The sequence below is a fragment of the Ahaetulla prasina genome, chromosome 4 (assembly GCF_028640845.1).
Source record: "Ahaetulla prasina isolate Xishuangbanna chromosome 4, ASM2864084v1, whole genome shotgun sequence".
NCBI lineage: Eukaryota > Metazoa > Chordata > Lepidosauria > Squamata > Colubridae > Ahaetulla > Ahaetulla prasina.
Genome location: NC_080542.1, coordinates 147796744 through 147821641, shown reverse-complemented (window position 1 = coordinate 147821641; position 24898 = coordinate 147796744). Strand labels below are relative to the sequence as shown.

At 45.8% G+C, this 24898-nt stretch overlaps 1 protein-coding gene across 1 annotated transcript in view; it reads right to left on the bottom strand.

Annotated features, from left to right (window-relative positions):
• The window catches only part of NBEAL2 (neurobeachin like 2), a 161784-nt gene that overhangs the window by 41081 nt on the left and 95805 nt on the right, over positions 1-24898 (bottom strand). Inside the window, exons 15-30 of the mRNA XM_058180000.1 lie at positions 23702-23821; positions 18592-18910; positions 17680-17762; positions 17465-17557; positions 17068-17239; positions 16691-16824; positions 13743-13902; positions 13224-13326; positions 12977-13130; positions 11696-11854; positions 10752-10911; positions 9260-9345; positions 7411-8127; positions 6319-6497; positions 4313-4472; positions 1330-1461 (exon numbers count right to left, since the gene is read on the bottom strand). Of these exons, the coding sequence (XP_058035983.1) occupies positions 1330-1461; positions 4313-4472; positions 6319-6497; positions 7411-8127; positions 9260-9345; positions 10752-10911; positions 11696-11854; positions 12977-13130; positions 13224-13326; positions 13743-13902; positions 16691-16824; positions 17068-17239; positions 17465-17557; positions 17680-17762; positions 18592-18910; positions 23702-23821 (2931 nt within the window). The remainder of the gene's footprint in view (positions 1-1329; positions 1462-4312; positions 4473-6318; positions 6498-7410; positions 8128-9259; positions 9346-10751; positions 10912-11695; positions 11855-12976; positions 13131-13223; positions 13327-13742; positions 13903-16690; positions 16825-17067; positions 17240-17464; positions 17558-17679; positions 17763-18591; positions 18911-23701; positions 23822-24898) is intronic.

The following is a 24898-nucleotide window of genomic DNA, read 5'->3' as shown; positions in this document are numbered from 1 at the left end:
TGCACTGTGGAAAGTATAAAAGCCAGATAGAAGGCAGAAGAGGGTTCTCCCGAGCCACCTGCAGCTATACCTACACACGGCTGGGCTTGGTGATCTGCAAACATTTCGGAACTATCAAATCTAGCAGATTTTTGGGGATCAGGGCATGCTTTGGAGTCAGCAAAGTTTTCTCCATCTGCTCTTGAGCAACCCTGGCCGTTGAGAGGAAGGGTCCAGCAGGAATTAGACTCACTACATGAACAAAAGTAACTATAGGTTTTCACTTCAATTGTATAGAATGTGAAGGATGTGTCTTTGTGTTTTATTTTGGTGCGATGTGCGAGGTGCGATGACACTAAACTACACTACACTACACTAAACTAAACAAAAGAGGACAAGGTCAAAGCCTCTAAATCAAGGGTCTCCAAACTTAGCAGCATTAAGACTTGTGGACTTCAACTCCCAGAATTCCTTAGCTAGGGAATTCTGGGAGCTGAAGTCCACAAGTTGCCAAGTTTGGAGTTCCCTGCCCTAAATGCCTGCGAGCCTTATCCAGCCTCGTTGTTCCCAGGCAAAAACTGCCAGCTGGGAAGATTCCTGTACTGTAGGCTGAAAACAATAAAGTAGCTAGTTTGAATTCTATGCATGTAAGTCTACGGCAGCCCTGCTGGATTTGCCGATTCCAAAACACGCAGATGTCCAGCAATCTGGAGGAACCAGGGGTGAAATGCTACCGGTTTGCACCGGTTCAGGCGAACTGGTAGCGATAAAAGCTACCAGTTCAGCGAACTGGTAGTAAAAAAAAAGCAACCAGTTTATCCGAACTGGTATTTCCAACGATCAGCTGTGCTGGGCAATTTATATTCACTAGAAAGCAGGAAATCTAGCAAATTTCTAGCAAATCTAAACTGCGCAGCGCAGCTGTTCCCTCCCCTCGCTGTTCTACTTACCTTGTTATGCCTCCTTTTTTCACACGAAGCACACGGGTTTGGCGTGCACTGTGCACATGCGCGCAGTGGGCTTTTGGCGCACAGCACGCATTTGGCACATAATGTGCATGTGCTGGTGGCAATCCGTGGAGGATTTCACCGCTGGGAGGAACTGCTTACCCTAAAATGTTCCCTCCCATTTGTCAGTGCATCCATGGACTGCAGTGATTCAAGAACCTAATGAGAGAGACCTTGGGTGCCCCTGGACAGATCTAGGCTGGCATCAGATCATCCTCGAAAAGATGTATCTGTGCGGTCATTAAGAGCTGACCCTAACTTCACGGTACATAATCAACATGGGAAGACAAACTAGGGATTATCTATATGTGGGAATAGACCACATAGACGTTCAAGGACTCACCTGCACGTCTTCCAACATGATGTAACCAATCAACACCCGCAGACCGATTTGGGCCATCTCCTTCAAGTCCGACGTGGCCAAGTGGTTCCAGACCCCCAGCTTGTCTAGCAGGCTGTTGGCACCCTCATAAATCTAGGGTTTAAAGATGAGAAGACCAGTGAGTCCAAGGAAAGAGCCCTTGTTCTGTCTCTCCTGTCCCATGCACAATCCACGTTTCTCTTTTGCACGGGAGAATCAATTGAGACAATGACAGGGACTTCAGTCTATGTTCTCCACTCAGTCTCTCTCTTTCTCTCTTCCTGTCTCTTCCTGTCTCTCTGTCTGTTTCTCTCTCTCTTCCTCACTTGCTCTCTCTTTCTCTCTTTTTTCTCTCTTCCTCTCTTTCTGTCTGTTTCTCTTTCTCTCTCCCTCTCTCCTTTTTCTCTCTCTTCTTACTCTCTTTCTCTCTTCCTCTTTCTGTTTCTCTCTTCCTCTGTCCCTTGCTCTCTCTCATCCTCACTCTCTCTCCTGTCTTTCTCTCTCTTCCTCTCTGTTTCTCTCTCTTCCTCACTCTTTCTCTTTTCCTCTCTTCCTCTCTTTCTGTCTCTCTCTCTTTCTCTCTCTTCCTTTTTCTTTTTCTTTTTTACTCTTTTTCTCTTTCTTCTTCTCTCTTCCTCTCTCTCTTCCTCTCTCCTTCTCTCTCTTCTTACTCTCTCTTTCTCTCTTCCTCTTTCTGTTTCTCTCTCTTCCTCTGTCCCTTGCTCTCTCTCATCCTCACTCTCTCTCCTGTCTTTCTCTCTCTTCCTCTCTGTTTCTCTCTCTTCCTCACTCTTTCTCTTTTCCTCTCTTCCTCTCTTTCTGTCTCTCTCTCTTTCTCTCTCTTCCTTTTTCTTTTTCTTTATTACTCTTTTTCTCTTTCTTCTTCTCTCTTCCTCTCTCTCTTCCTCTCTCCTTCTCTCTCATCCTTCTTCATGGGGGGGGGGGTTGTCCCTCTCTTTGGGACTCTAAGGTCGAACTCTTAAACCTCACCTCAGAATCCAGGACGCAGGAATCACACACACTTTAACTACAGCTAGTTCTCGACTTATGACTATAACAGAACCCAACCTTTCTGTTGCTAAACAAGACAGTTGTTAAGTTAGCTTTGCCCCATTTTGCAACCTTTCTTGTCACAACTGTGAAGCAAATAAATGCATTTAGTAACACGGTTATTAATTGGATCTGGCTTTCCCATTGAGTTTCCTTCTCAGAAGGTCGGAAAAGGGGATCACATGATCCCGGGATACTGAAACTGTCATAAATACAAGCAAGTTGCCAAATTTTGATGCTGTGACCACAGAGATACTGTGATGGATAAGTGTGAAAAATGGCCCTGTCACTTTTTTTCAACGTCATTGCAACTTCGAATGGTCACTAAATGAATGGCTGTAAGCCAAGGACTATCTGTAGCTGAATGCCAAGAATTAGGAATTCCTAGCCAGAATTTTGAGGTAGAGACCCTCCATTTCTCTTTAATCAGGGGTTTTGTTAAAGCAAGATCTCTTTAAAGCTTTTAAATCTTTTTTTCCTGGAATGTTTGCAAGACCGTCTACTTTACTACCCCCGTAACCATAACCATAACCATAACCATAACCATAACCATAACCATAACCATAACCATAACAACAACAACAACAACAACAACAACAACAACAACAACAACAACAACAATAATAATAATAATAATAATAATAATATCAGAGTTGGAAGGGACCTTGGAGGCCTTCTAGTCCAACCCCCTGCCCAGGCAGGAAACCCTACACCATCTCAGTCAGATGGTTATCCAACATTTTCTTTAAAAATTCTAGTGTTGGAGCATTTACAACTTCTGGAGGCAAGTTGTTCCACTGATCAATTGTTCTAACTGTCAGGAAATTTCTCCTTAGTTCTAAGTTGCTTCTTTCCTTGATTAATTTCCACCCATTGCTTCTTGTTCTACCCTCAGGTGCTTTGGAGAACAGCCCGATTCCCTCTTCTTTGTGGCAACCCCTGAGATATTGGAACACTGCTATCATGTTTCCCGTAGTCCTTCTTTTTATTAAACTAGATATACCCAGTTCCTGTAACCGTTCTTCATAGTTTTAGCCTCCAGCTCCCTAATCATCTTCATCGCTCTTCTCTGCACTCTTTCCAGAGTCTCAACATTTTTTTTATGTCATGGCGACCAAAACTGAATGCAATATTCCAAGTGTGGCCTTACCAAGGCATTATAAAGTGGTATTAACACTTCACGTGATCTTGATTCTATCCCTCTATTTATGCAGCCCAGAACTGTGTTGGCTTTTTTGGCAGCTGCTGCACACATCATCCCCTTCCGCTGAGTGTTTGAAATTACTTTTCTTTCCGACTGAATAGAATATTTGTAGCTCAAGGGTAGTGTGGAATTTGCTCCCTGTTTATTTAATAGTCACTTGTCCTGCCAGTATTGGTGGAGAGAGCAGTTTTCCCTGTAATAATTCCTTGATCAGGGCATTGATTTCTGCTTGGTTATTTGTCTGGTGCCAGTCCCTGCTTATCTAAAGAGGGTATGTTCTTTTTAAGTTCCATTCTTTGCTTTTTTATAGTATTTTTTTTTAAAAATGGAAGCAATACCTTGTTTCCCCGAAAATAAGACCCTGTCTTATATTTTTTTGAACCCTGAAATAAGCGCTTGGCCTTATTTCCATGCGCTCAAAAGCCCGATTGGGCTTATTATCAGGGGAAGGTCTTATTTTGGGAGAAACAGGGTAGTGATAAATCAGATTTACTGATTTTGCCAAAATCGATGATTGCAAATAAATGCATGTACAATACAAACCATTCAAAAGAGGCAATAAAAAAACAGGTAACTGATGATGTTACCTAGTTGGGTAATGAAACGTCTGGAAGCAAACCACCAAGCACAGAGGCCTCCGAAGTTTTCCTTCTCGGCCGTACCACCATCCCTCCCACCGAGGGTCGCAATCCGCTGCTACCAACCACCTACCTTCTCACTCCACAGCACCTGGTTGTTGTGACCTTCTGAGAATAAGAAATCCTGTAGCAGATGGAGCAGTTTCAAGGCGTTTTGGGTGAGGCTCGGCAGCAGAGCTGGGGTAGTCTCCTTTAGGTCTGTCAAGGCCGACTCCATCATCATCTCCAGAAGGCTGTGAAGAGGGGGGAGCAGCGGCAAAAATGAGAGGTGGGAGAGGGGAGCAGAATGCTTCAATTGATATTGAGAGACGGGACAGGCTGAAAATGGGTGCCGGGCAGAGATCTGTCAGAAGGCAACTTCCAGTTTATGTTCTAGTGGTTATGTCTTAAAATACGGCCAAGTGGGATGTTCATATGTGAAAATGAAGCCATCAAACACACACGTGGCCAGTCACACGTCCCAGAAATGAGGTGTTGGCCATCTCCATCAACTTCTTGGTCTTCTAAGATCACTGATCCCTTTCTCTCCAATCTCACCGTAATCTCTAGTCTAAAGTCCTCTCCTTCTTCAAAATCCATCCCTTCAGCAGTGGGATGAGCAAATAATTTGGAAGGGGGCAGGCTGAGCTTCTTTTAAAAATATGGTTTGGCTTCTAAGGCCCCCCCGAGGAGTGAATCACAGACGGGATGGGGCCAAAGCTTTCAGTGGGGCGGGCAGAGAGATGGGTCTTAAAAGTGCAAAATAGGACCCAAAGTTGTGGTTTTGCGTTCTTCAAGAGTAAAGCCCTTTGCCCCTATCTGTGGACCTGCTGGGGGGGCGGAGGTGGTGTCTGCCAAAGGGGTACGAGGAGGAAGCTGTGGGGCCACACTCTGTCTAGTCTTCTTTGATATAACATTATCTATTGCAGTGTCTATAGAAGGTCCAAACTTCTCCTTGTCTTGTAGATTAAGGCCTACTGAACTGTATCCTGCTGAAGATTTGAACCGAAGATTGAAATTTTGAAAGAAGAGAATATTTATAGCTCAGAGTTGAACCGGGGAGATGTTGGCGCTCTCTGAGCTGGGTGGTTTTCTTGCAGACGTTTCGTGACCCAACTAGGGAACATCATCAGTGCTAGAAGGGAGGGTGGCGTTTGCTCTCTGTTTGTATACACTTGTTTCTTCCAGCCCTGATGATGCTATCTAGCTGGCTTACGAAATGTTTGCAAGAAAACAACGGAGCTCAAAGAACAACTGAAGACCCCCTCCTCCACTCCACAATCCCTACTCTGTTTTAGCAATGATAATATTACACAGTTTGGTAATGAAACGTTTGCAAGGAAACCACCAACCTCAGAGAGAACCAAGGACCCTACAAGGAGGAAATCCTCAGGAAATATTTTCTCCACAGCACAGACATCCCACCAGCTGACATGAAAAGAGAGTGGATCCAACCAAGGTTTATCTAAAGAAGATCCTGGTGGTTTCCATTGGCAGCTCTCCACTGTGGCAGAAGTTCCTTCCTCCCCCACCTTCTCTTTATCCTTCCTTCCTCCCTTTCTTTCCTCCTCCTCCTTTCTGCAACCTTCTTCCCTTCCTTCACTCTTTCTTTCTGCAACCTTCTTTCCTTCCTTCCACGCTTTCCTCCTCCTTTCTGCAACCTTCCTTCCTTCTTTCTTTCCTTTCTTCCCTCCTTTCTACAACCTTCCTTCCTCCTTTCCTTTCTTTCTCTCCTTCCACCCTTTCCTCCTCCTTTCTGCAACCTTCCTTCCTTTCCTGCTCCTTTCTGTAACCTTCTTTCCTTCCTTCCACCCTTTTCTTCCTTTCCTTTCCTTTCCTTTCCTTTCCTTTCCTTTCCTTTCCTTTCCTTTCCTTTCCTCTCCTCTCCTCTCCTCTCCTCTCCTCTCCTCTCCTCTCCTCTCCTCTCCTCTCCTCTCCTCTCTGCAGCCTTACTCCCTTCTAGCACTGAAGATGTTACCTAGGTGGGTCATGAAACATCTGCAAGGAAACCATCAACCTCAGAGAGCAGATTGCATCCCACCACTAAACACCCTTGGTGGCTTCCCCTGGCAACTCTGCATCGTGGCCCCCTCCCCTTACCTGCGCTTGATCTCGTCAGGTGGGCGGACCAGCTCACAGGCCGAGCCCAGCTTGGTAAGGACGGAGAAGACCTGCCCTCGCTCTTTCCACGCCACGTCGTCCCAGCCCTCCACGCCCCTCCAGGTGACCGAGAAGATGATGTTGGTCAGTAGGTTGCACAGTTCTTCTTCCGGGGTTTGCTAGGGGGCGGGAAGGAATGAGATGGCGGGATTGTAGTCCCCAAAACTGCTCCAGGACGGGGGGAGGCACAAAGGTTGTCCCTGTCTCTACCTGTCTCATGCAGAAGAAAAGTGCCCCCTTGCAACGCAAACTCTAACTTCCCTACATTTTTCTCTCATCTATCTATCTATCTATCTATCTATCTATCTATCTATCTATCTATCTATCTATCTATCTATCTATCTATCTATCTATCTATCTATCTATCTATCATCTATATCTAATCATCTACCTACCTACCTACCTACCTTAGCTACCTTAGCTACCTACCTACCTGATTTATTAGCTGCCCACAGACAGTCCTTGACTTACAACAGTTCATTTAGTGACCTTTCGAAGTTTACAACGGCACAGGAAAAAAGTGACATAGGACCGATTTTTTCACACTTGCGGCAGAAAACATGTTCATGGGACTACAATTGTGGCCAAAACGTCTGTTGCTAAGTGAGGCGCTGGTTAGGTGAGTTTTGACCCCATTTTATGACCTTTCTCGCCAGGGCCGTTATGCGGATCACGGCAGATGTTAAGCTAGTAACAGCCGTTGTTATCTGAATCTGGCTTCCCCATTGACTTTGGAAGGTTGGAAAAGGTGATCTATGGGGCACTGCAACCGTCGTAACTATGAGTCAGTTGCCAAGCGTCTGAATTTTGACCGTGGGAACGCCGCAAAGATCGTGTGAAAAACGGTCGTACGTCGCCTCTTTCAGTGCCGTTGTCACTAAGTGAACTGTTGTAAGTCGAGGACTGCCTTCATTAAAAACGAGGACCATGCAATGGCAAAAGAGAAACCTATGGCAAGGAAAATCCAGAAAATCGAAATCGAGACTCTCCGCTGAGGTGAAGACATCCAAGGGAGACGGCCTCCAAACTCACCTGAGGGTTGCTTGTGTTGGAAATGCTATCGCTTGGCAGAGTTTCTTGATAGCTCGTCTCGTCCAGCACATTGGACAAGCTGGAACTCTTCCGAGCTCTTGACCCCGGGAATGGCTTGAAGTTCTCCAGAGGAGATGGCGTCCCGGGAAGGCTGAGGGGGGTATGGTTGCCACTTTCCAAGGTAGCCGCCGAGCTACTGCTGCCCAAATCCAAGCCGAGGTCAAAGGGAGAATTGGAGAAAGGCGAGAGCGGGTGGTAGACACGGTCAGCTGGGCCTCCTGGGTGGACTTCTCCCTGCCCGTGAAGCTCCATGATGTTGGAAGAGGAAGAATGGCTGGCGAGCTCTAAGGAGTCGAAGGATTTGAAGGCGTAAGACTGGAAGATCTTGTTCTTCTGGTTGGTGGGAGACATGGACAGATCCGAGAAACCTTCTGACAGCTCGTGGTCAGAAGCTTCGTAGCCCAGGGGGAGGAAGACGTCCAAGTCCGGCAGTTCAGAGGTCAAGGGACTCGTGGAGCCCACTAGCTCTTTCCCTCTTTCTATGCTGGATTGCTCCGAGAGCTTCAAGAAGTCTACCCCGTTGGCCGAGCTCGACAGGCTGTGTTGGCGAGACTCGTAGGACTCCTTGACGTAGAGTTTGGTGAGGGTGTCCTGCCAGCCCGCCAGCTTGGCCAGGTGCTTAACCATGTCATGCTGTGAGTAAATTAGGTGGAAGAGCTGGAGGGAGAGAAACAGGGACGTAATGCCAGGTACGGACAACCAGATCCACCTACCTAGAGTTCAAGATGTCTACTTTATTGTTTTCTGCCTATTGTATAGGAATCTTCCCAATGTTTGCCTGGAAAGGATCAGAAAAGGACCAATGTTTGCCTGGAAAGGCTTAAAGGTATTCAGGGGAGGCTGGAATGTACACGTTATGTTTTATGCAGGGAATCTAAGCTAATTTATCACTAGGGGGAGGAGTAGAGGGAACAGTGCAGTCATTGATGCTCTCTGAGCTTTGGGCACTGGAGACTAAAACATACAAAGAATGGTTGCAGGAACTGGGCCTGGCTAATCTAGTGAAGAGAAGGACTTAAGGGTGATAGGATAGCAGTCTTCCAATATTTGAGGAGGTGCCACAAAGAGGACGGGGTCAATGTATTTTCCAAAACGCCTGAAAGCCAGGCAAGGATTAATAGATGGAAACCAATCAAGGAGAGATTCAACCTAGAAATAAGGAGGAATTTCCGGACAGTGAGAACAATCAACCCATGAAACAGAAGTTGCCTTCAGAAGTTGTGGGAGCTTCATCACTGGAAGGTTTTAAGAAGAGATTGGACTGCCATCTGTCAGAAATGGCGTAGGGTCTCCTGCTTGGGGTATTTGCTGGCTGGGGTATTCTGGGAGTTGAAGTCCTTCAGGTTTAAAGTTGCCAAGGTTGGAGACCCCTGGACTAGATGACCCACAAATTCCCTTCCAACTGTGTTAATCTAATACATAAAGCTTGCTGGTTTTCATGCTGACATTTTGTGATCCAACTAGGTGACATCAATGCAAGGAGTGGGGTTTGCAGAGAGGAAGAGGAGGAGGAAGAGGAGGAGGACGACTATGGTATCCTTGGTGCTCTCAGGGGTAGTGGTTTCCTTGCAGACGTTTCATGACCCAACTAGGGAACATCATCAGTGCTAGAAGGGAGGGGGGGTTTGCTCTCTGTTTATATACAATCCCTTCGAGCACTGATGATGTTCCCTAGTTGGGTCATGAAACGTCTGCAGGAAAACAACTAAGCTCAGAGAGTACCAAGGACCTCTCAAAACCACTTCCTGTTTCCTTCTCGTTGGACCAAAGGGTTCCAAGTCCTACACACCTTCCTGCAGATGTCCAGTCTGACCGTCAGATCTGCCCGGTGGGAGAGGTAAACAACAGCCATCAAATCCTTGTAGTTTGGGGAATCTAAGAATAAGAGAACAAAGACCAAAATGGCTTCTCACTTACGTCAAAACTAAGTTAAAGCACCTTTGATGGGTTTTCATAGATGCAAAGAGCAGTTAGAATTACTACAATGAACTCAAAAATTCTCAAGTTGATGTTACCCTACGCCAGGGGTGTCCAAACTTGGCAACTTTAAGACTTGTGGACTTCAACTCCCAGAATTCCTCAGCCGGCTGAGGAATTCTGGGAGTTGAAGTCCACAAGTCTTAAAGTTGCCAAGTTTGGACACCCCTGCCCTACACATAACAGTCATGTTCTTGCAAATTCATCAATCCACAGGTGCAGATGTGAAGCAGCTGGTTCATATAATATCTAAGCTTAGTTAACCAAACACAAACTGACTGTGTTTAGTATTTGATGAATACAATATATCAGTGTTTTTTTCCGGCCTTGGCCAGTTGAAGATGGGTCTGGCTGGGGAATTCTGGGAATTGAAATCCATCCATCTTCAAAAAGCCAAGGTTGAGAAACGCTAATTTACAGACCCTCTTAAAAATAAACATTACTCACAGGGCAGTCAAACCTCACTGTCCAGAAGATCTCAAGTATTGAAATTTTGTAAAAGACCTTCTCCCTTCATTCTAAACCTTGTTAAAACACTTGGAAGCCCTCCTTTATCTTGGATTTGACTTCCCAGCTAGAATTTTTTTTCAGACTCACATCCCGTGGCTGGCTGGGGAATTCTGGGAATTGAAGTCCACCCATCGTCAAGTTGCTAAATTGAGAACCACAACAAGACGCTAAGCCACTGGCTCAGCTCTCAACCCCTGCTTGAACCAGGAAGAAATTTAGTGTAGTCTAGCATATGGTGGGAACCTGGAGACACTTGGTTGAGTGTGTAGCTATCAGACTTGGGTTGATGGACTTCTGCTGTAGGCAGTCTCTACACATTTGAGAACATTTACAACCATGGGCTTCAGCTGTTTTTCCTTCTGGCTCACTCTTCTCCAGAGAAGCAAAGAGTCACACATTCTGACAACCACTGTCCTCTCAAACCAAGTTGCTAAAAGTACTTTGTACTTTAGGAAAGTACAAAAAATGTGCAAGTTCCTTCAGTTCACGACTAGCTACTACAAAGCAGGTTTAGAACTCAGTCAAGGCACTGCCCGCTTTCTTTCTAGATCCTTGCTCCAAAACTGATCTGAAACTGACCAGCAGATTAGGAGAAAGCTATTCAGCTCCAAAATTTGGACCAAGAATGATCCATGATGTTCATAATTAAGTGGGCAGGATGAGCAGTAGGATTAAAATGAACAGCGGTGTTTTGATAGACATGGGCCTTCTCCTGATGTTTCTCCTGAAGTTCTACTGAACTTTCCAGACACAGAAGCCAGCAGAGAAACTATAAAAAGCCCCTGGGCAGGTACCTGCTCCAAGGACTTGTTCCAGAAGGCACCGGAAGAACAGTATAGAAACCGGGATGTCGTTCAGGTACGAGATGAAGCCATGGTAGCCGATGTCCTTCAGCTTCAAGCGATGCTTGTACCGTTCGTGGATCTTCTCGTACTTCAGCAACTTGTACAAAATCTGTGCAAAAAACAAACAAAAATTATCAACGTGGTTTGCACTGGAGTGGGACCTGAGATAATCGGTTGTAATGTTCTCGACAGGTTGAATCACAACACCCTCAACTTAGTCCTCGACTTACAACCACAACTGAGCTCCACATTTCTGTTGCTAAGCGAGAGAGTTGTGAAAGGAGCCTTGCCCCCATTTTATGAGGTTTCTTGCCACCGTTGTTAAGTGAATCACTGCAGGTTAAATGAGTCACATGGTTGTTAAGGGAATCTGCTTCCCCGTTGACTTTGCTTGTCAGAAGGTTGCAAAAGGGGATCACGTGACCCTTGTCGTAAGTATGAACCAGTTGCCAAGCATCCGAATTTTGATCATGTGACCATGGGGAGGCTGCAATGGTCGTAAGTGTGGAAAACGGTTATATGTTACTTTTTTCGGTGCCGTTGTAATTTTGAACGTTCACTAAGTGAATGGTTGTAAGTCGAGGACTACCTGTATAAGGAAGGAAGCCCAAGGAGGCTATTTTTAGCAGGAGAAGTGTAACTTTCTGTGGAGCTTGGAGATATTCCTCTCCAGAGCTGAAGATCAAGAGCCTTCTGAACAACTTACTGGTTTTATGATTATCTCACACCTCCGTGCCTACACAGGAGTTCCACACACAACCACAACCTTATATGTATATGAGCGGCTTCAAGTCTCCGTCTACTGAGAAGATTCAGCTGGACCCAACTTGTCTCCATCACTAGTAGTAAGAACCCCAGGGAGATACCCAAAGCTTATTGAGATGAATTCCTACCTTGAAGATTCTCTCCCGGACTTCATCCGAGAACTTCCGTTGAATGAGTAGGGAGAAGAAGACCTCCACATTGCCTGGCTCAAACAGGAAAGCGAAGAGCTGGTCCTGGCATGGGGAACTCTTCTGCAGGCTCTGGATCACTTCCAGTATCCCACATACCTGCAAGATGCACCAGAAGGTACAAACAGCTGTTATATCAAGTCCAAGTGGACCTCTCCTTCTGAATCTCAATGCAACAGTGTCTAGGTTTGTTCTGGGTGCACATCTTGGAAAGATCATGTTAAACCTTGCTAGATGTTGCCCATAGTTTATCAGCTTATCATGGTTTGTGGTAGGTCTGAAATCTGGATTTGACCTCTCCTTATAGTAAATCCTGAAAACCAGCAGCCCAATGCAAGAATTCATACTTCAGAACATCTCCCTTCCACAGAGAACTTTCTAAGGTATGGTTGACTTTAACTCCCAACATTCCTAGCCTTTAGCTCTGCAGGAGGGGAATTCTGGGAGATGAAGTCCAGCGCATCTGGAAGATACCAGGGTTAATAAGCAGGATTACTTGTCAACCAACCTGTTCATCCATCCATCCATCCATCCATTCATCCATCTCTTCATCCATCCATCCATCCATCCATCCATCCATCCATCCATCCATCCATCCATCCATCCATCTCTTCATCCATCCATCCATCCATCCATCTCTTCATCCATCAATTGATGGATCGATCCATCGATCCATCTCTTCATCAACTGATCCATCAATCTATCGATCCATCCATCCAGACTCTCATCTATCTGCCCATCCATCTATTCATCTTTCCAACTATCCATCCATCCATCTCTTCATCCATCCGTCCATCCATCCATCCATCCATCCATCCATCCATCCATCCATCCATCCATCCATCCATCCATCCATCCAGACTCTCATCTATCTGCCCATCCATCTATTCATCTTTCCACCTATCCATCCATCCATCCGTCTGTCTCTTCATCCATCCATCCATCCATCCATCCATCCATCCATCTCTTCATCCATCCATCTCTTCATCCATCCATCGAGCGATCCATCCATCCACCTCTTCATTCATCCATCCATCCATCCATCCGTCCATCCATCCATCCATCCATCCATCCATCCATCCAGACGCTCATCTATCTGCCCATCCATCTATTCATCTTTCCACCTATCCATCCATCCATCTTTTGGTCCCTCCCTCTCTCCAGGCACCTTTATGTTCTCCAGCCCATTTCTGCAAGTTCTTGGTTCGGTCCCAAACCCACCTGGTTCTCATCATTTACTGCTGCCAGATAGTTCATGGTGCTTTGCATCTCATCGCTGGAGATGTTCCTGCAGAAGAATTCCTTGATGAGGCTGAAGAGGGACGTTTGCACTGTCCGAAGGTCATCGGTGGCAATGGGCTTCTCCTTGTAGGTTCTGAGGAGAAGCAGGAGGAAAAGGGTTATAACGGAGAAAGTAGAAAAAGGAACAAAGAGACCTGTTAGAGAAGAGGACACCTTGACCACTCACCCGTAATAGGTCCGGATGGCATCTAGGATGTACTGCACTCCATATTTCTTCCGTATCCTTTGTTTGTGATCCTTAATTATGTTGGACAGATATTGGATGTGTCCTATCAAACAGAGAGAGACAAGGTGAGAAAGAAGGTAGGTCATACCTGCCCATCCTATTCTCAAGGCAGGGGTCCTCCTTAGATAGTCATAGGGTTTCATCTATATCTTGCTTGAGATATCATGGAAATGGGGCAATTTGACCAAAGAAAGGACACCACTGACCCTTCAGAAGAATTTTAACCCATGGAAAGACTCTGTGATGCTCCACAGGTAGAGAAAAGGATCTTTTCACTCTCTTGAAGGACTAATCTTCTCCCCAAGGATGATGGGTCTTTCAGTCTAGACCAGAGGTCTCCAACCTTGGCAACTTTGAGACTTGTGGCCTTCAACTCCCAGAGTTGAACTCTGGGAGTTGGCCACAAGTCTCAAAGTTGCCAAGGTTGGAGACCCCTGATCTAGACCACCTTGCCCTTACCTAGCCGGACGGCAAAATCGCTGTTGGTCCAGATGCGGAAGTCAAAGAGGAGGGCCTGGTAGAGGAGATGAAGCAAGAGGTTGTGTCCTTCTGAGGCCACCGCCTCCATCAGAATCTGGGAGGCCATGAGGACATTCATGTCCACCAGCTGGCTGGAGACCTGCGGAACGTGGAAAGAAGATTTACGTGAAGATTGTGTCCTCCATATCTAACCAGGCACCCTGTCCAAGAGCAGAGTTCCTGTGGCTTCGTCCCCTTGTTCCCCAAAATTCCTTCTGCTCTTCCAGACCCAATCCCGTGGGATTTAACACCAAAGAACTGATGCTCCAGACTACAACACCCATTATTCCCGCTGAAGTTGAAGAAGAATTGGGGGCCCACACATCGTTTTGGGACAGGACCAGGTGTCCTGTTGGATCAAGAGACCCTTCAACCTTCACAAAGGATTAGTTAGTAGGTCTTTAATCTTTTTTTTTTATAAAGTTTTTATTTTTTTACAACAAGCAAACATAAAAATCTCATCAATCCAATTACAATGTGTTTACATATCTTCTTGTGCAATTTCAAAATAAACATCTCTTTCATTTGTCTGTCTTACATTGTCCAAGTCTCTTACTCATTCAATTTTTAATTAAACAATGGTATTTTTTCTAATAACATTATTCATTCCATTCTCCTAAATTAGTTTAATTCAAATTACTTCTCTTGACCTCGACCTTTTTAAATTCTTTTCTAGCATATCTTTCCTCCTAACCAGTGATAAAATAAATCCCATAGTTTGTAATATTGCTTATCTTCTTGTTCTCTAATTTCAAATGTCAATTTACTGATCTCTGCACATTCCATCATCTTCCTAATAATTTCGTCTTGCAAAGGTAATTTCTCATTTTTCCAATTTTTAGCAAACACAATCCTAGCTGCTGCAATAATATTCACAATCAAATATTTTAAATCTACTATATGTTTCAGGTATAATTCCCAACAAAAAAAACTTCTGGCTTTATCCTGATATCCAAGCGAAATGTTGGAGGTGTGACTGTGATGACGCTACATATTTTCATATTTGGTGGACTTGCAAGAAAATTAAGGTCTTTTGGATAAGAATTTGGTGGATTATTCAAAATGTACTGAAGAAGAAGATAAAGTTCCTGCCGCAATTTTTCCTTTTGGGAATTATAACGGATTGTACAGGGATTGAGACTAAATTGATTCTGAATTTAATAACAGCAGCAAGACTGTTGATTGGACAATATTGGAAGAAAGAAGAGATACCTACAATAGAAAAATGGATATTGAAAGTCATTAATTTGGCTGAGATGGCTAAAATCTCAGTTTTTTAAAAAGACAATATGCAGGAAAGATATTTAATTGAATGGAAAAAATGGATTGATTATCTACAAAACAGATATCAGATTAAGAAATATCAGATTGCCTTTGAATAATTAGGAAGTATTATTTTATGTAATGGGGAGGGGGTTGGGAGATGAAAAGATTTGGATGAGGTTAATTGGATTAGAAGGGAAAATTTTACTCTATGTTTGGTTTATGTATAACAATACCTTGTGATTGAACCAGGAAGCCGGGGTGGGGGTGGGGGTTAAGGGAGGGAGGAAGGGGGTTTTGTGCGGGGGAGGGGGGGGAAAAGGGTGAAAATGTTTTTGTTTGTTAAAACTTTTTCAATAATAAAAAAAAAACTTCTGGCTTAAAATCTATATGTTTTTTAATCATTTTCTCCAACCATGTGTGCATTTTAGTCCAATATCTTTTCGCTTCAACGCATGTCCACCACATACGGTAGGTAATATGATCCAGGTATCCGATGACACTAGGTCTTTAATCTTCAGTGTCAGAAAAGAAGTACCTATTTCACTCAATGGGTTTCAAAGAGAAGGTGGGATTCAGCTGGTTCGGACCGGTTCGAATGTTAATTTTACGTCCAGTTCGGTGAACCGGTAGTTCCGACGACAGGCTGGCCCCGCCCCACCCCATCCCGCCCAGGAGTCCCCATGGTTTCAAATAATGGAGAAAGACTAGGAAATGGCACAAGAAAATGTTATGGAAATAGAGTCGCTTTTTATGAAGGAAAGGAATGCAAATGAAGCCTCACTAAGGCAGGCAGGGTCAGAAAAATTAAACATGATGGTCACAATCATGTGTCTGAAACTATGTAGGTTGTGACACTTCTAAAAAAAAGGGAAGGAGTTTTGATTAAATGGTTGGTGGGGGGCCACCATCTTGAATTTTTGACAATCAGCAATTCTGTTTTTGGGAAACAGAAATAAAGGGTGTATCACTACGAAGTCCTTGACTTACAACTCTTTCTTTAGCAGCCGCTATGATGATTCTGAAAAAAGTAACGTATGACCGGTCCTCGCACTTACGACCCTGTGGTCACCTGATCGTGATTCGGGTGCTTGGCAACTATCAGGTATTTATGATGGTTGGGGGCATCACGGGTTCACACGATCACCATTTGCAACCTTCCCGGCTGGCTTCCGACAAGCCACGGCACTGGGGAAGCCAGCAGGAAGTCGCAAAGTTGCAGTTACACGAAGTTTTGCTTATTAACGGCAACGAAAAATGTTGTAAAATTGGATACAGTCATGGGAGCCCTTGCTTAATGACCGTACGACCTAACAAGGGATTTCTGGCCCCTAATTATGGCCATAAATCAAGGACTACCTGTATTTAGTTCATCAGAGGCAGCTGGATCTGGCTGAGTTTGGAAAGCTAAGCAAGGAACACAACATTGTTAGCAAGGGGCAGGAGACCACTAAGAGATTGAGAACTAGAAAGAGAGATTGGAAGATTACATTGAAACACTGTTGACCAGGAAGCAACATGGTCATGTTTGGCCTATAAAACAACCGAGAAGTGAAACACAGATCAAAATGTTGGAAATCTAGATGAGGCTGCCCCTCTATGGAAGTGTGTATGGGGATACTCACCTTCTGTAGCAAGGCTCCAATGATGGCCGGACCGTGACATTGGATTAAACTCTCTTGATTAACTTGGTGACCACACAGGAAGTTCTTCACCAGTAGTAAAAATGCAGCCACTCCATTCTTCTCCAGTCTGCCCTCTAAAGTTGGAAAAAAGCCAACAATGGATATCACCTTCATAATCTTGTCCATTGTCTAAAACGGTGACTTTCAGGTGGTGGACTTCAAGTCCCAGAATTCCCTAGCCCAGGGGTCTGCAAAGATGGCTTAGGAACTCTGGGAGTTGAAGTCCACAAGTCTTAAAAGAGCCAAGTTTGCAGACCCCTGCCCTAGCCAGCTGTGCTATCTGTATCCCCCTCCCCCAAATGGCAGATTTTTATCACCTGAAGATTTTCCCAGGGGAATGTGTAAGCCCTGAGCACTCCGTGAAGACGTCAACTCTGGCCCCACCAAATCATGTATCTCCTGGATCTCTTTGCTTTCTTCTCTTTGAGATGCTACTTGATCCAGCAGAGGGAGCAGAGCTCCCATCCCGCCAACACAGTTGATGACATCCTACGCACAAACCCAAAACAAAGCTTCATTACTTGAGAACCATCACACCGTGGGCCTCAGAACATCTCAAAATGGTCTTCTAAGGGGTGGTGGTCATAGCAGAACTTCCGTGGAGACCTGACTTGGTCCTACAGACAAGCTAACAGTCTCAGAGAGAAGTTGGGACAATTTCCACCCAACAGCCAAGATGATTCCTCAAAGACGTGAGTATGGATTCCCACCTACCTTAACGTCCCAGTTCACCACTTGATGTCCTGTCAGCCTCCCGTCCAGGTTATGGTTTGGAGAAAGGTCCAGACAAATGTTGCTTTTACAGGCCTAGAGAATCACCGAAGGAGAAAGAAAGGCAAAGACCAGCTCTGAGGATGACCAAATGTAGCTAGGTCCTCCTTGTAGAGGAACCTGACCAAAACTGTGCAGAAATTCAGAATTGACCTTACCTGGGGTGTGTAGTACAAAAGTAATTTGCTACTCAGTTCCCCAAAATCTCCATCAGGCTTAAATGGTGATGCGATATTTGGTCCTGCAGAAAGAAACAGAAGAAGGAAGACTTGGTGTCAAGTCAAAGAAGGTGTTGTGTCTCGCCCGCTTTCACCGCAGCCGGGGCTTTCTTATCTGCTTCCGAACGCTGAGGAATGTCCTAGTATGCCTCCCGGCCCCAGCCCTGGCTCCATGCCCAGACAGGCTGAGGAGGAAGAAGTACCTCCAGCCCCCAGCTCTGGCTCCATGCCCAGGCAAACGGAGCAACTAGACCCCTCCCCCTCCCTCACAGCATGTGAGCCTGAGGAAGGTCAATTACCAACAGCTGCAGACTGGAGTGACCCTCGCGTCAGAAGACTTGATAGACGGAGGCAACAGAAGGAAGGGAGGGGCAGGCCTGGATAAGTGCTGAGTCATGGAGCCACACCCCATGGCCTATATAAAGGATCTGCTTTCTGGCATTCTCTGAGTCAGGCAAAGTCTAACCTATCTTGCTGAAGTCACTTTCTGGTCTCCTGCCTGCCTTGATAACTTTGCTAGGACTTTGGCAGAGCTGCAGAGGCACGCCTGATTCGGATTTCCCTGACCCGGCCGTGAGCGGAGGAGTGGGACACGACAGAAGGAAGACTTGGTGTCCTCAAATTCAGAGCACAATAGGAGCAGGTCCTCCTCAAAAGGACCATCGCTTGAAGTTCTGGATGATTGTCCTCCATCAAGACGTGTCCCATCCTTAACTCCTGCTCTCCTCCTCGCTCTTGTTCTGCTCTGTTTGGGCCACCAACATCCCCATCCCAAACATCAGTCCAATCTGCCTATCCTTCAAGTCTCCTTGGGTGAGATGGACATCACACATGGTTCCTCCAGAGCCCTACCTGCCATGAAGAAGGCCTTCACCTGAGCAGGCTGGAGTGCCTCGTAGAAGATAGCGACTGACCCCAAATGGCCCTCCAAAGAGGTGGGCATCCCCCACTCGGTGTCCTGGGTCCCCGCAATCATGGTGGAAACCATGCTTTCCCGGGGCGGGATGGGCGTCCAGGTGTGAGAAGCCAGAGATGCTGGGAAGGATTGTGAGCGGTTCAGAAAAGGATGCGTTGGAAACTCCAGATCTGGTGAATGAGACGGTGGCGAGTAGATCGTGGATGTGGTTGTAGTCCGATGGCCAGCAGAACCAATGCAGCAAGAGGTGAAGGCCTGGCCAGGAAGAGGAGAAAAGTTGGACATTTAGAAGATATAAATATTTCCATAAATATTTCTAGACTTTCTTTTTTCCAAGTTGATGGCCTCCAAACCACTAGAACCTTAACACCCATAATCCCTGTGAAGTGATCATACAAAATTGTCAGGGCTGAAGTCCTAACTACCTGGAGAACATCTGAAGATGTCTTTAAATGGTAACCATCAATATCCCTCTCTGGATTTTATAACTGGACATAGAATCATAGGACTGGAAAAGACCTTGTTGGTCTTTTAAATCCAGGGGTCTCCAACCTTGGCTACTTTAAGACTTGTGGACTTCAACTCCCAGAATTCTTCAGCCAGCAAAGTTGGCTGAGGAACTCTGGGAGTTGAAGTCCACAAGTCTTAAAGTAGCCAAGGTTGGAGACCCCTGTATCTAGTCCAATCCCTTGTCCAAGACAGGTGATTTTATATTTTAAGCAGAACCAGCCAACTAGGAAACTCTTGAGTTCACGATGGCATCTAAAATAGACCACCAAGTTTCGGAGAAGACCAAGGAACCGAAGAAGAAGTAGGGTTCCTACAAGGAATCCATGACTTTACACACTTCCTCCATGGAGAAGCAGGAAGATGGAGAAGGTGATAGAATTAACCTTCTAGATTTTGGATTGAGGAGATAGTCAAAGCAATGACATGAAAAATCTCCACTCCAAACCAGAAATTGGACTGATGGAGGTTCAATAAGGAACCAAACTGTCCATCTCTTCCTTGCTCATTTGAGTGATGGACAACCAACTGAAAATGTGGACTTTTCTTGTCTTCCCAAGCTCAGGAGCCCACAAGATTAGGACGGTCTTGTCTGATTTTCTCCTCCCATAATCTGAAGGCTATTAAGAGTAATGAGTCTACAGGGAGTTTTCAAGTTACAATGATTTATTTATTTATTATTTTTATTTTATTAAATTTTTATACCGCCCTTCTCCCGAAGGACTCAGGGCGGTGTACAGCCAAAGTAAAAACAAAGATATATACAGTTTAAAACAACAATTAAAAAGAGCAAAATTTAAAGGCTGATTATTAAAATTTAAATTAAATTAAAAAGTTAAAAAATATTAAAAACCCAATTAAAATACATCACTAATTATGCCAGTCCCGCTTTAATGAATAAATATGTTTTGAGCTCACGACGGAAGGTCCGAAGATCGGGCACTTGACGAGACCGGGGAAGTTCATTCCAGAGCGTCACTGCCCCCACAGAGAAGGCCCTACTCCTGGGGCCGCCAGCCGACACTGTTTGGCGGACGGCACCTGAGGAGACCCTCTCTGTGCGAGCGCACGGGTCGGTGGGAGGCAAAGGTAACAGCAGGCGGTCTCGTAAGTACCGGGTCCTAAGCCATGGAGCGCTTTAAAGATAGTTACCAAAATCTTGAAGCGCACCCGAAAGACCACAGGAAGCCAGTGCAAGCTACGGAGCAGCGATGTCACGTGGGAGCCACGAGCGGCTCCGTTACTACTCGCGCAGCCGCATTCTGGACTAACTGCAGCCTCCGGTGCACCTCAAGGGCAGCCCCATGTAGAGAGCATTGCAATAATCCAGCCTAGACGTAACCAGAGCGTGAGTGACCGTGCATAAGGCATCCCGATCAAGGAAGGGACGAACTGGCGAACCAGGCGAACCTGGTAAAGGCCCTCCTGGCGACGGCCGCCAGGTGTTCATCAAAAGACAGCCGTCCGTCCAGGAGGACACCCAAGTTGCGAACCGCCTCCTTTGGGGCCACTAACTCGCCCCCAACAGTCAGCTGCGGATGCAGCTGGCTGGACCCGGGTGCCCGCATCCACCGCCACCCGCCTTGGAGGGATTGAGCTTGAGTCTGTTTCTCCCATCCAGACCCGTACAGCTTCCAGGCACCGGGACAGCACTTCGACCGCCTGCTGGGGTGGTCCGGGTGGAAAAGTACAGCGGAGTATCATCAGCGTACAGATGATAACCCACCCCGAAACCACTGATGACCTCACCCAGAGGCTTCATATAGATGTTGAACAGGGTGGGCGAGAGAATCGACCCCTGAGGCACCCCACAAGTGAGGCGCCTCGAGGACGACCTCTGCCCCCCTGTCAACACCGTCTGCGACCGGTCAGAGAGATAGGAGGAGAACCACCGATAAACGGTGCCCCCACTCCCAATCCCTCCAACCGCGCAGCAGGATACCATGGTCGATGGTATCGAAAGCCGCTGAGAGATCTAATAGGACCAAGGCAGAGGAGCAACCTGTCCCTGGCCCTCCAGAGGTCATCCACCAACGCGACCAAAGCCGCCTCCGTGCTATAACCGGTCGGAAGCCGGACTGGAACGGGTCCAGATAGACAGTTTCCTCCAGGTGCCGGGGAGCTGCCATGCAACCATTTCAACAACCTTCGCCACAAAGCGAAGGTTGGAGACTGGACGATAATTACTCAAAATAGCTGGGTCCAGGGAAGGCTTCTTGAGGAGAGGTCTCACCACCGCCTCCTTCAAGGCGGCGGGGAAAACCCCTTCCATCAAAGAAGCATTTATAATCCCCTGGAGCCAGCCTCGTGTCACTTCCTGAGCAGCCAGCACTAACCAGGAAGGGCACGGGTCCAGTAAACATGTAGTTGCATGTAACCTCCCCAGCAACCTGTCCATGTCCTCGGGAGCCACAGAATCAAACTCATGATAAAGGAACCTGTCCATTATGCTCATAACTCGGAATGGTATTAAAGGGTCAGGTGAATGACCTGATTCTGGTGGTCATTAAGCAAATCACTGCACTCATTCAGTGAAGGCCACCGTCATTAAGTGAACCAGAAAGCATTAAGTTATTAGTGCTTTACCAAGGCAGTCCCCCTGAAAACTGGAAGGGCCGGTTTTCAGCAAAACGGTCGTAAAATGAAGTCAAGTGACTGTGGGATGCTGCAAACAGCCATAAATATGACTGTGTTGACTGGTGCCCGAAGAATGGTTATGTATCTACAGGTTGGGAGTGATATTGGAACTTCGGATCTGCGTCGAAAGGTAACATTTTTGAGGTCTGCTGTAACTTCGATGGGTTGTTAAATTGCCTGATCTTCGGGCCTTTCGCCGTGAGCTGAAAACGTATTTATTTATTCAAGCGGGACTGGCTTAAAAGTTTTATTAAATTTTTAAATTAAATTAAATTAAAATTTGAAATTGGGGGTTTTTATGTATTTTAGGGTTTTAAATTGTTTTAAATTTTGGCCATGTAAGTTATATGCTTGGTTTTAAGTTTTGTTTTAATGTGTATATTGTGGGGTTTTTACTATGTTGGCTGTACACCGCCCTGAGTCCTTCGGGAGAAGGGCGGTATAAAAATCTAATAAAATAAATAAATAAATAAATAAATAAATAAATAAATAAATAAATAAATAAATAAATAATAGGTTGTATGTTAAGGATCACCTGTACGGGACATCTCCACCAACATTGCTCCTGAAGATGGTTTTTGTGGGATCTTTGAAGGTGGAACGGGACAACTTGCCATGATCAACTGGCTATAGAACAACTCGCTACAGCTAACTCGCCACAGGACAATTCACCGCAGGACAATTCAACAAATACAATTTAGCTTAAGTTCGGCAGAACCATGGCCGATAATAATAAAATAAAGCCAATCCAGAAATACAAGAGTTACAATAATTTCGATGAAAATGAGAATAATAAAAGTAACTGAAAGAAATGATTAATACAGCATCTGATTATCCTGCAGTAAAGTTGAATGTGACGAATTGACCGTGGTGAGTTGTCCTAGATTAGGGGTCAAACTCAAGGCCCAGAGCCCGGATCTGGCCCGCAGGGTGCTTAGATCTGGCCAGTGGGACGGCCCTGGAAACAGCGAAGGACTGGCCCATTTTCACTGGAAGAGCGCTCGGTCCACCTGTTGTGGTCCGCCAGCAGCCTGCAGAGCTGGCAACTGAGTCAGACAGCGATGAGGCTGAGGAAGAGCGTGGGCCAGTCCTGGAGGCTGGGGAAGGCCCGGATGAGGGCTCTGCGTCAGAGATGGGGCCAGGGCCATCGGGGAGTGAGGTGCAGACTCCGGAGCCTCCAGAGGCTGACAGTAGAGAGGCATGAGAAGAGCTGCCAGAAGGCAAGAGCAGCTCAAGCAGAGAGGACAACTCAGAAGTCAGGCCAAGAGATGATTGGCCACTCCCATAAGGCTTAAAAGACCAGCAACAGCGTTTGGGATCTTTGTCGGAAAACAACATTGATAGATTGGCTCTTTGACTTTGCTGCATTTATTTCTTGCCGGCGTTTTCTGCTTTTGAATTTTTGCCAGGAAAAACCTTTGTCAATTTGCCTTAATTGCACCAGTGATTAGACTGAAGAATTGTGTTGTGAAGAATTTGCTTTGATTTAGTTGGGACTACGCTGAGAATGAGTTAATTCTCAGCTGTTCTAATAAAGTCTGTTTGTTTTTGAACTGATATCGTCTAATAATACCTACTTGGGTCTGTGTCACAACACCACCACAGGCGCCTCGACACAAGTGACTTCGAACTGGCTATGCCCACCTTGTCCACACCCACTCCGCCCCCCGCCCCCGAGATCAAACACAACCCTGATGTGGCCCTCGATGAAATTGAGTTTGACACCCCTGTCCTGGATCTCTTCAAAGGAACAAATGTGATCCACCTTGCTAGTAGATGGATATCACTGGCTTTCCTAAAGCTGTCGCCAGTAGTACTAGTTTTAATGATCCCCTGTGTCTTTCTGGGTGCCAATTTTTACAGATCCATAAAATTGTACGGCATGATCCGAGGACAACGTACCTCGCCAAGGGACGGGAAACGCAGCTGGGCCACTTTCTGGAGCTGACCATCTACGAAAATGTTCACCAGGTTCTGACTGAACAGCCGGCGGCCCACAACGTGGACCACGTCAACGCAATGCTAGCAACCAAAGGAAGCAAAGCTTAGTGGTTTCACTCCAACAGAAAGACGATGAAAAGCATACAAAACGGTTCAATTCAGAAAACTATCGGCTAAGCAGATAATTTTCAAGAGATACAATCTCCAAGTGGTATCTTAATACAGGTAGGCCTCGACTTACAACCACAATTGGGACCTGAATTATGCACTGCTAAGTGAGCCATGTCCGATTTTACGACTTTTTGTTGTTAAGGAACACAAGACCTCTAGGGTCACCGAGAGTGAGTGGGCGGCCATATAGAGTTTCTAAATAAATTAATTGCAGTTGTTAAATGAATCATGTGGTCGTTAAGTGAATCCAGCTTCCCTCATTGACTTTGCTCATCCGAAGCCGGCTGGGAAGGTCGCAAATGGCGATCATAGGATTGGCCGACGCTGTTACCATGTTGCCAAGTGTTGAAATTTCGATTACGGGACTGTGGGGGCTGCGATGATATTGGGACTGTGGGGAGACTGCAACGGTCATAAGTGCAAGTACTGGTCATTAAGTCAGTCTTTTTAGTGCCTTTGCAATTTCAGTTGGTCACTAAATGAATGGTTGTAAGTTGAGGCGTACCTGTAATTTTCTTGACTCCATTAAAAACAAGCCCTCCAAAGTTTAAAATTCCTGTTAAGCTTCCTAAACTGATCAGTGCTGGTTAGAAATTTAGAGAGGGGGGTTTCTCTGTGGTTCCCCCAAATAAAGCCCCTCCCCCAAAGGTAGCCACAAGAAATGGAGGTCAGAAAAAATCAAGATGGCAGCCATGCTTCTAAGATCCGAACCCTGCAATTATTCTTATGTGTCTTTAATTGGCCAGAGATGTTATCTTCATTTTTTTGCCCCCCCTGTAGATATTCCTGCACCCTCCCTGCACAAAATGGTACCCCAAATTTATAGCTTTTGGGGGATTCGAGCACGTAACCATCCAGATAAGCCTCCTTGGTGCAATCTTGGTTAATCCCAGTTTAATTGTTGTCTAAAATAACTGGAGGGGACCCGACTCAGATACAAATGTCCAGCACTTGCAGTGTGGGCCCCCTGGATTTTGTTCTCGGACA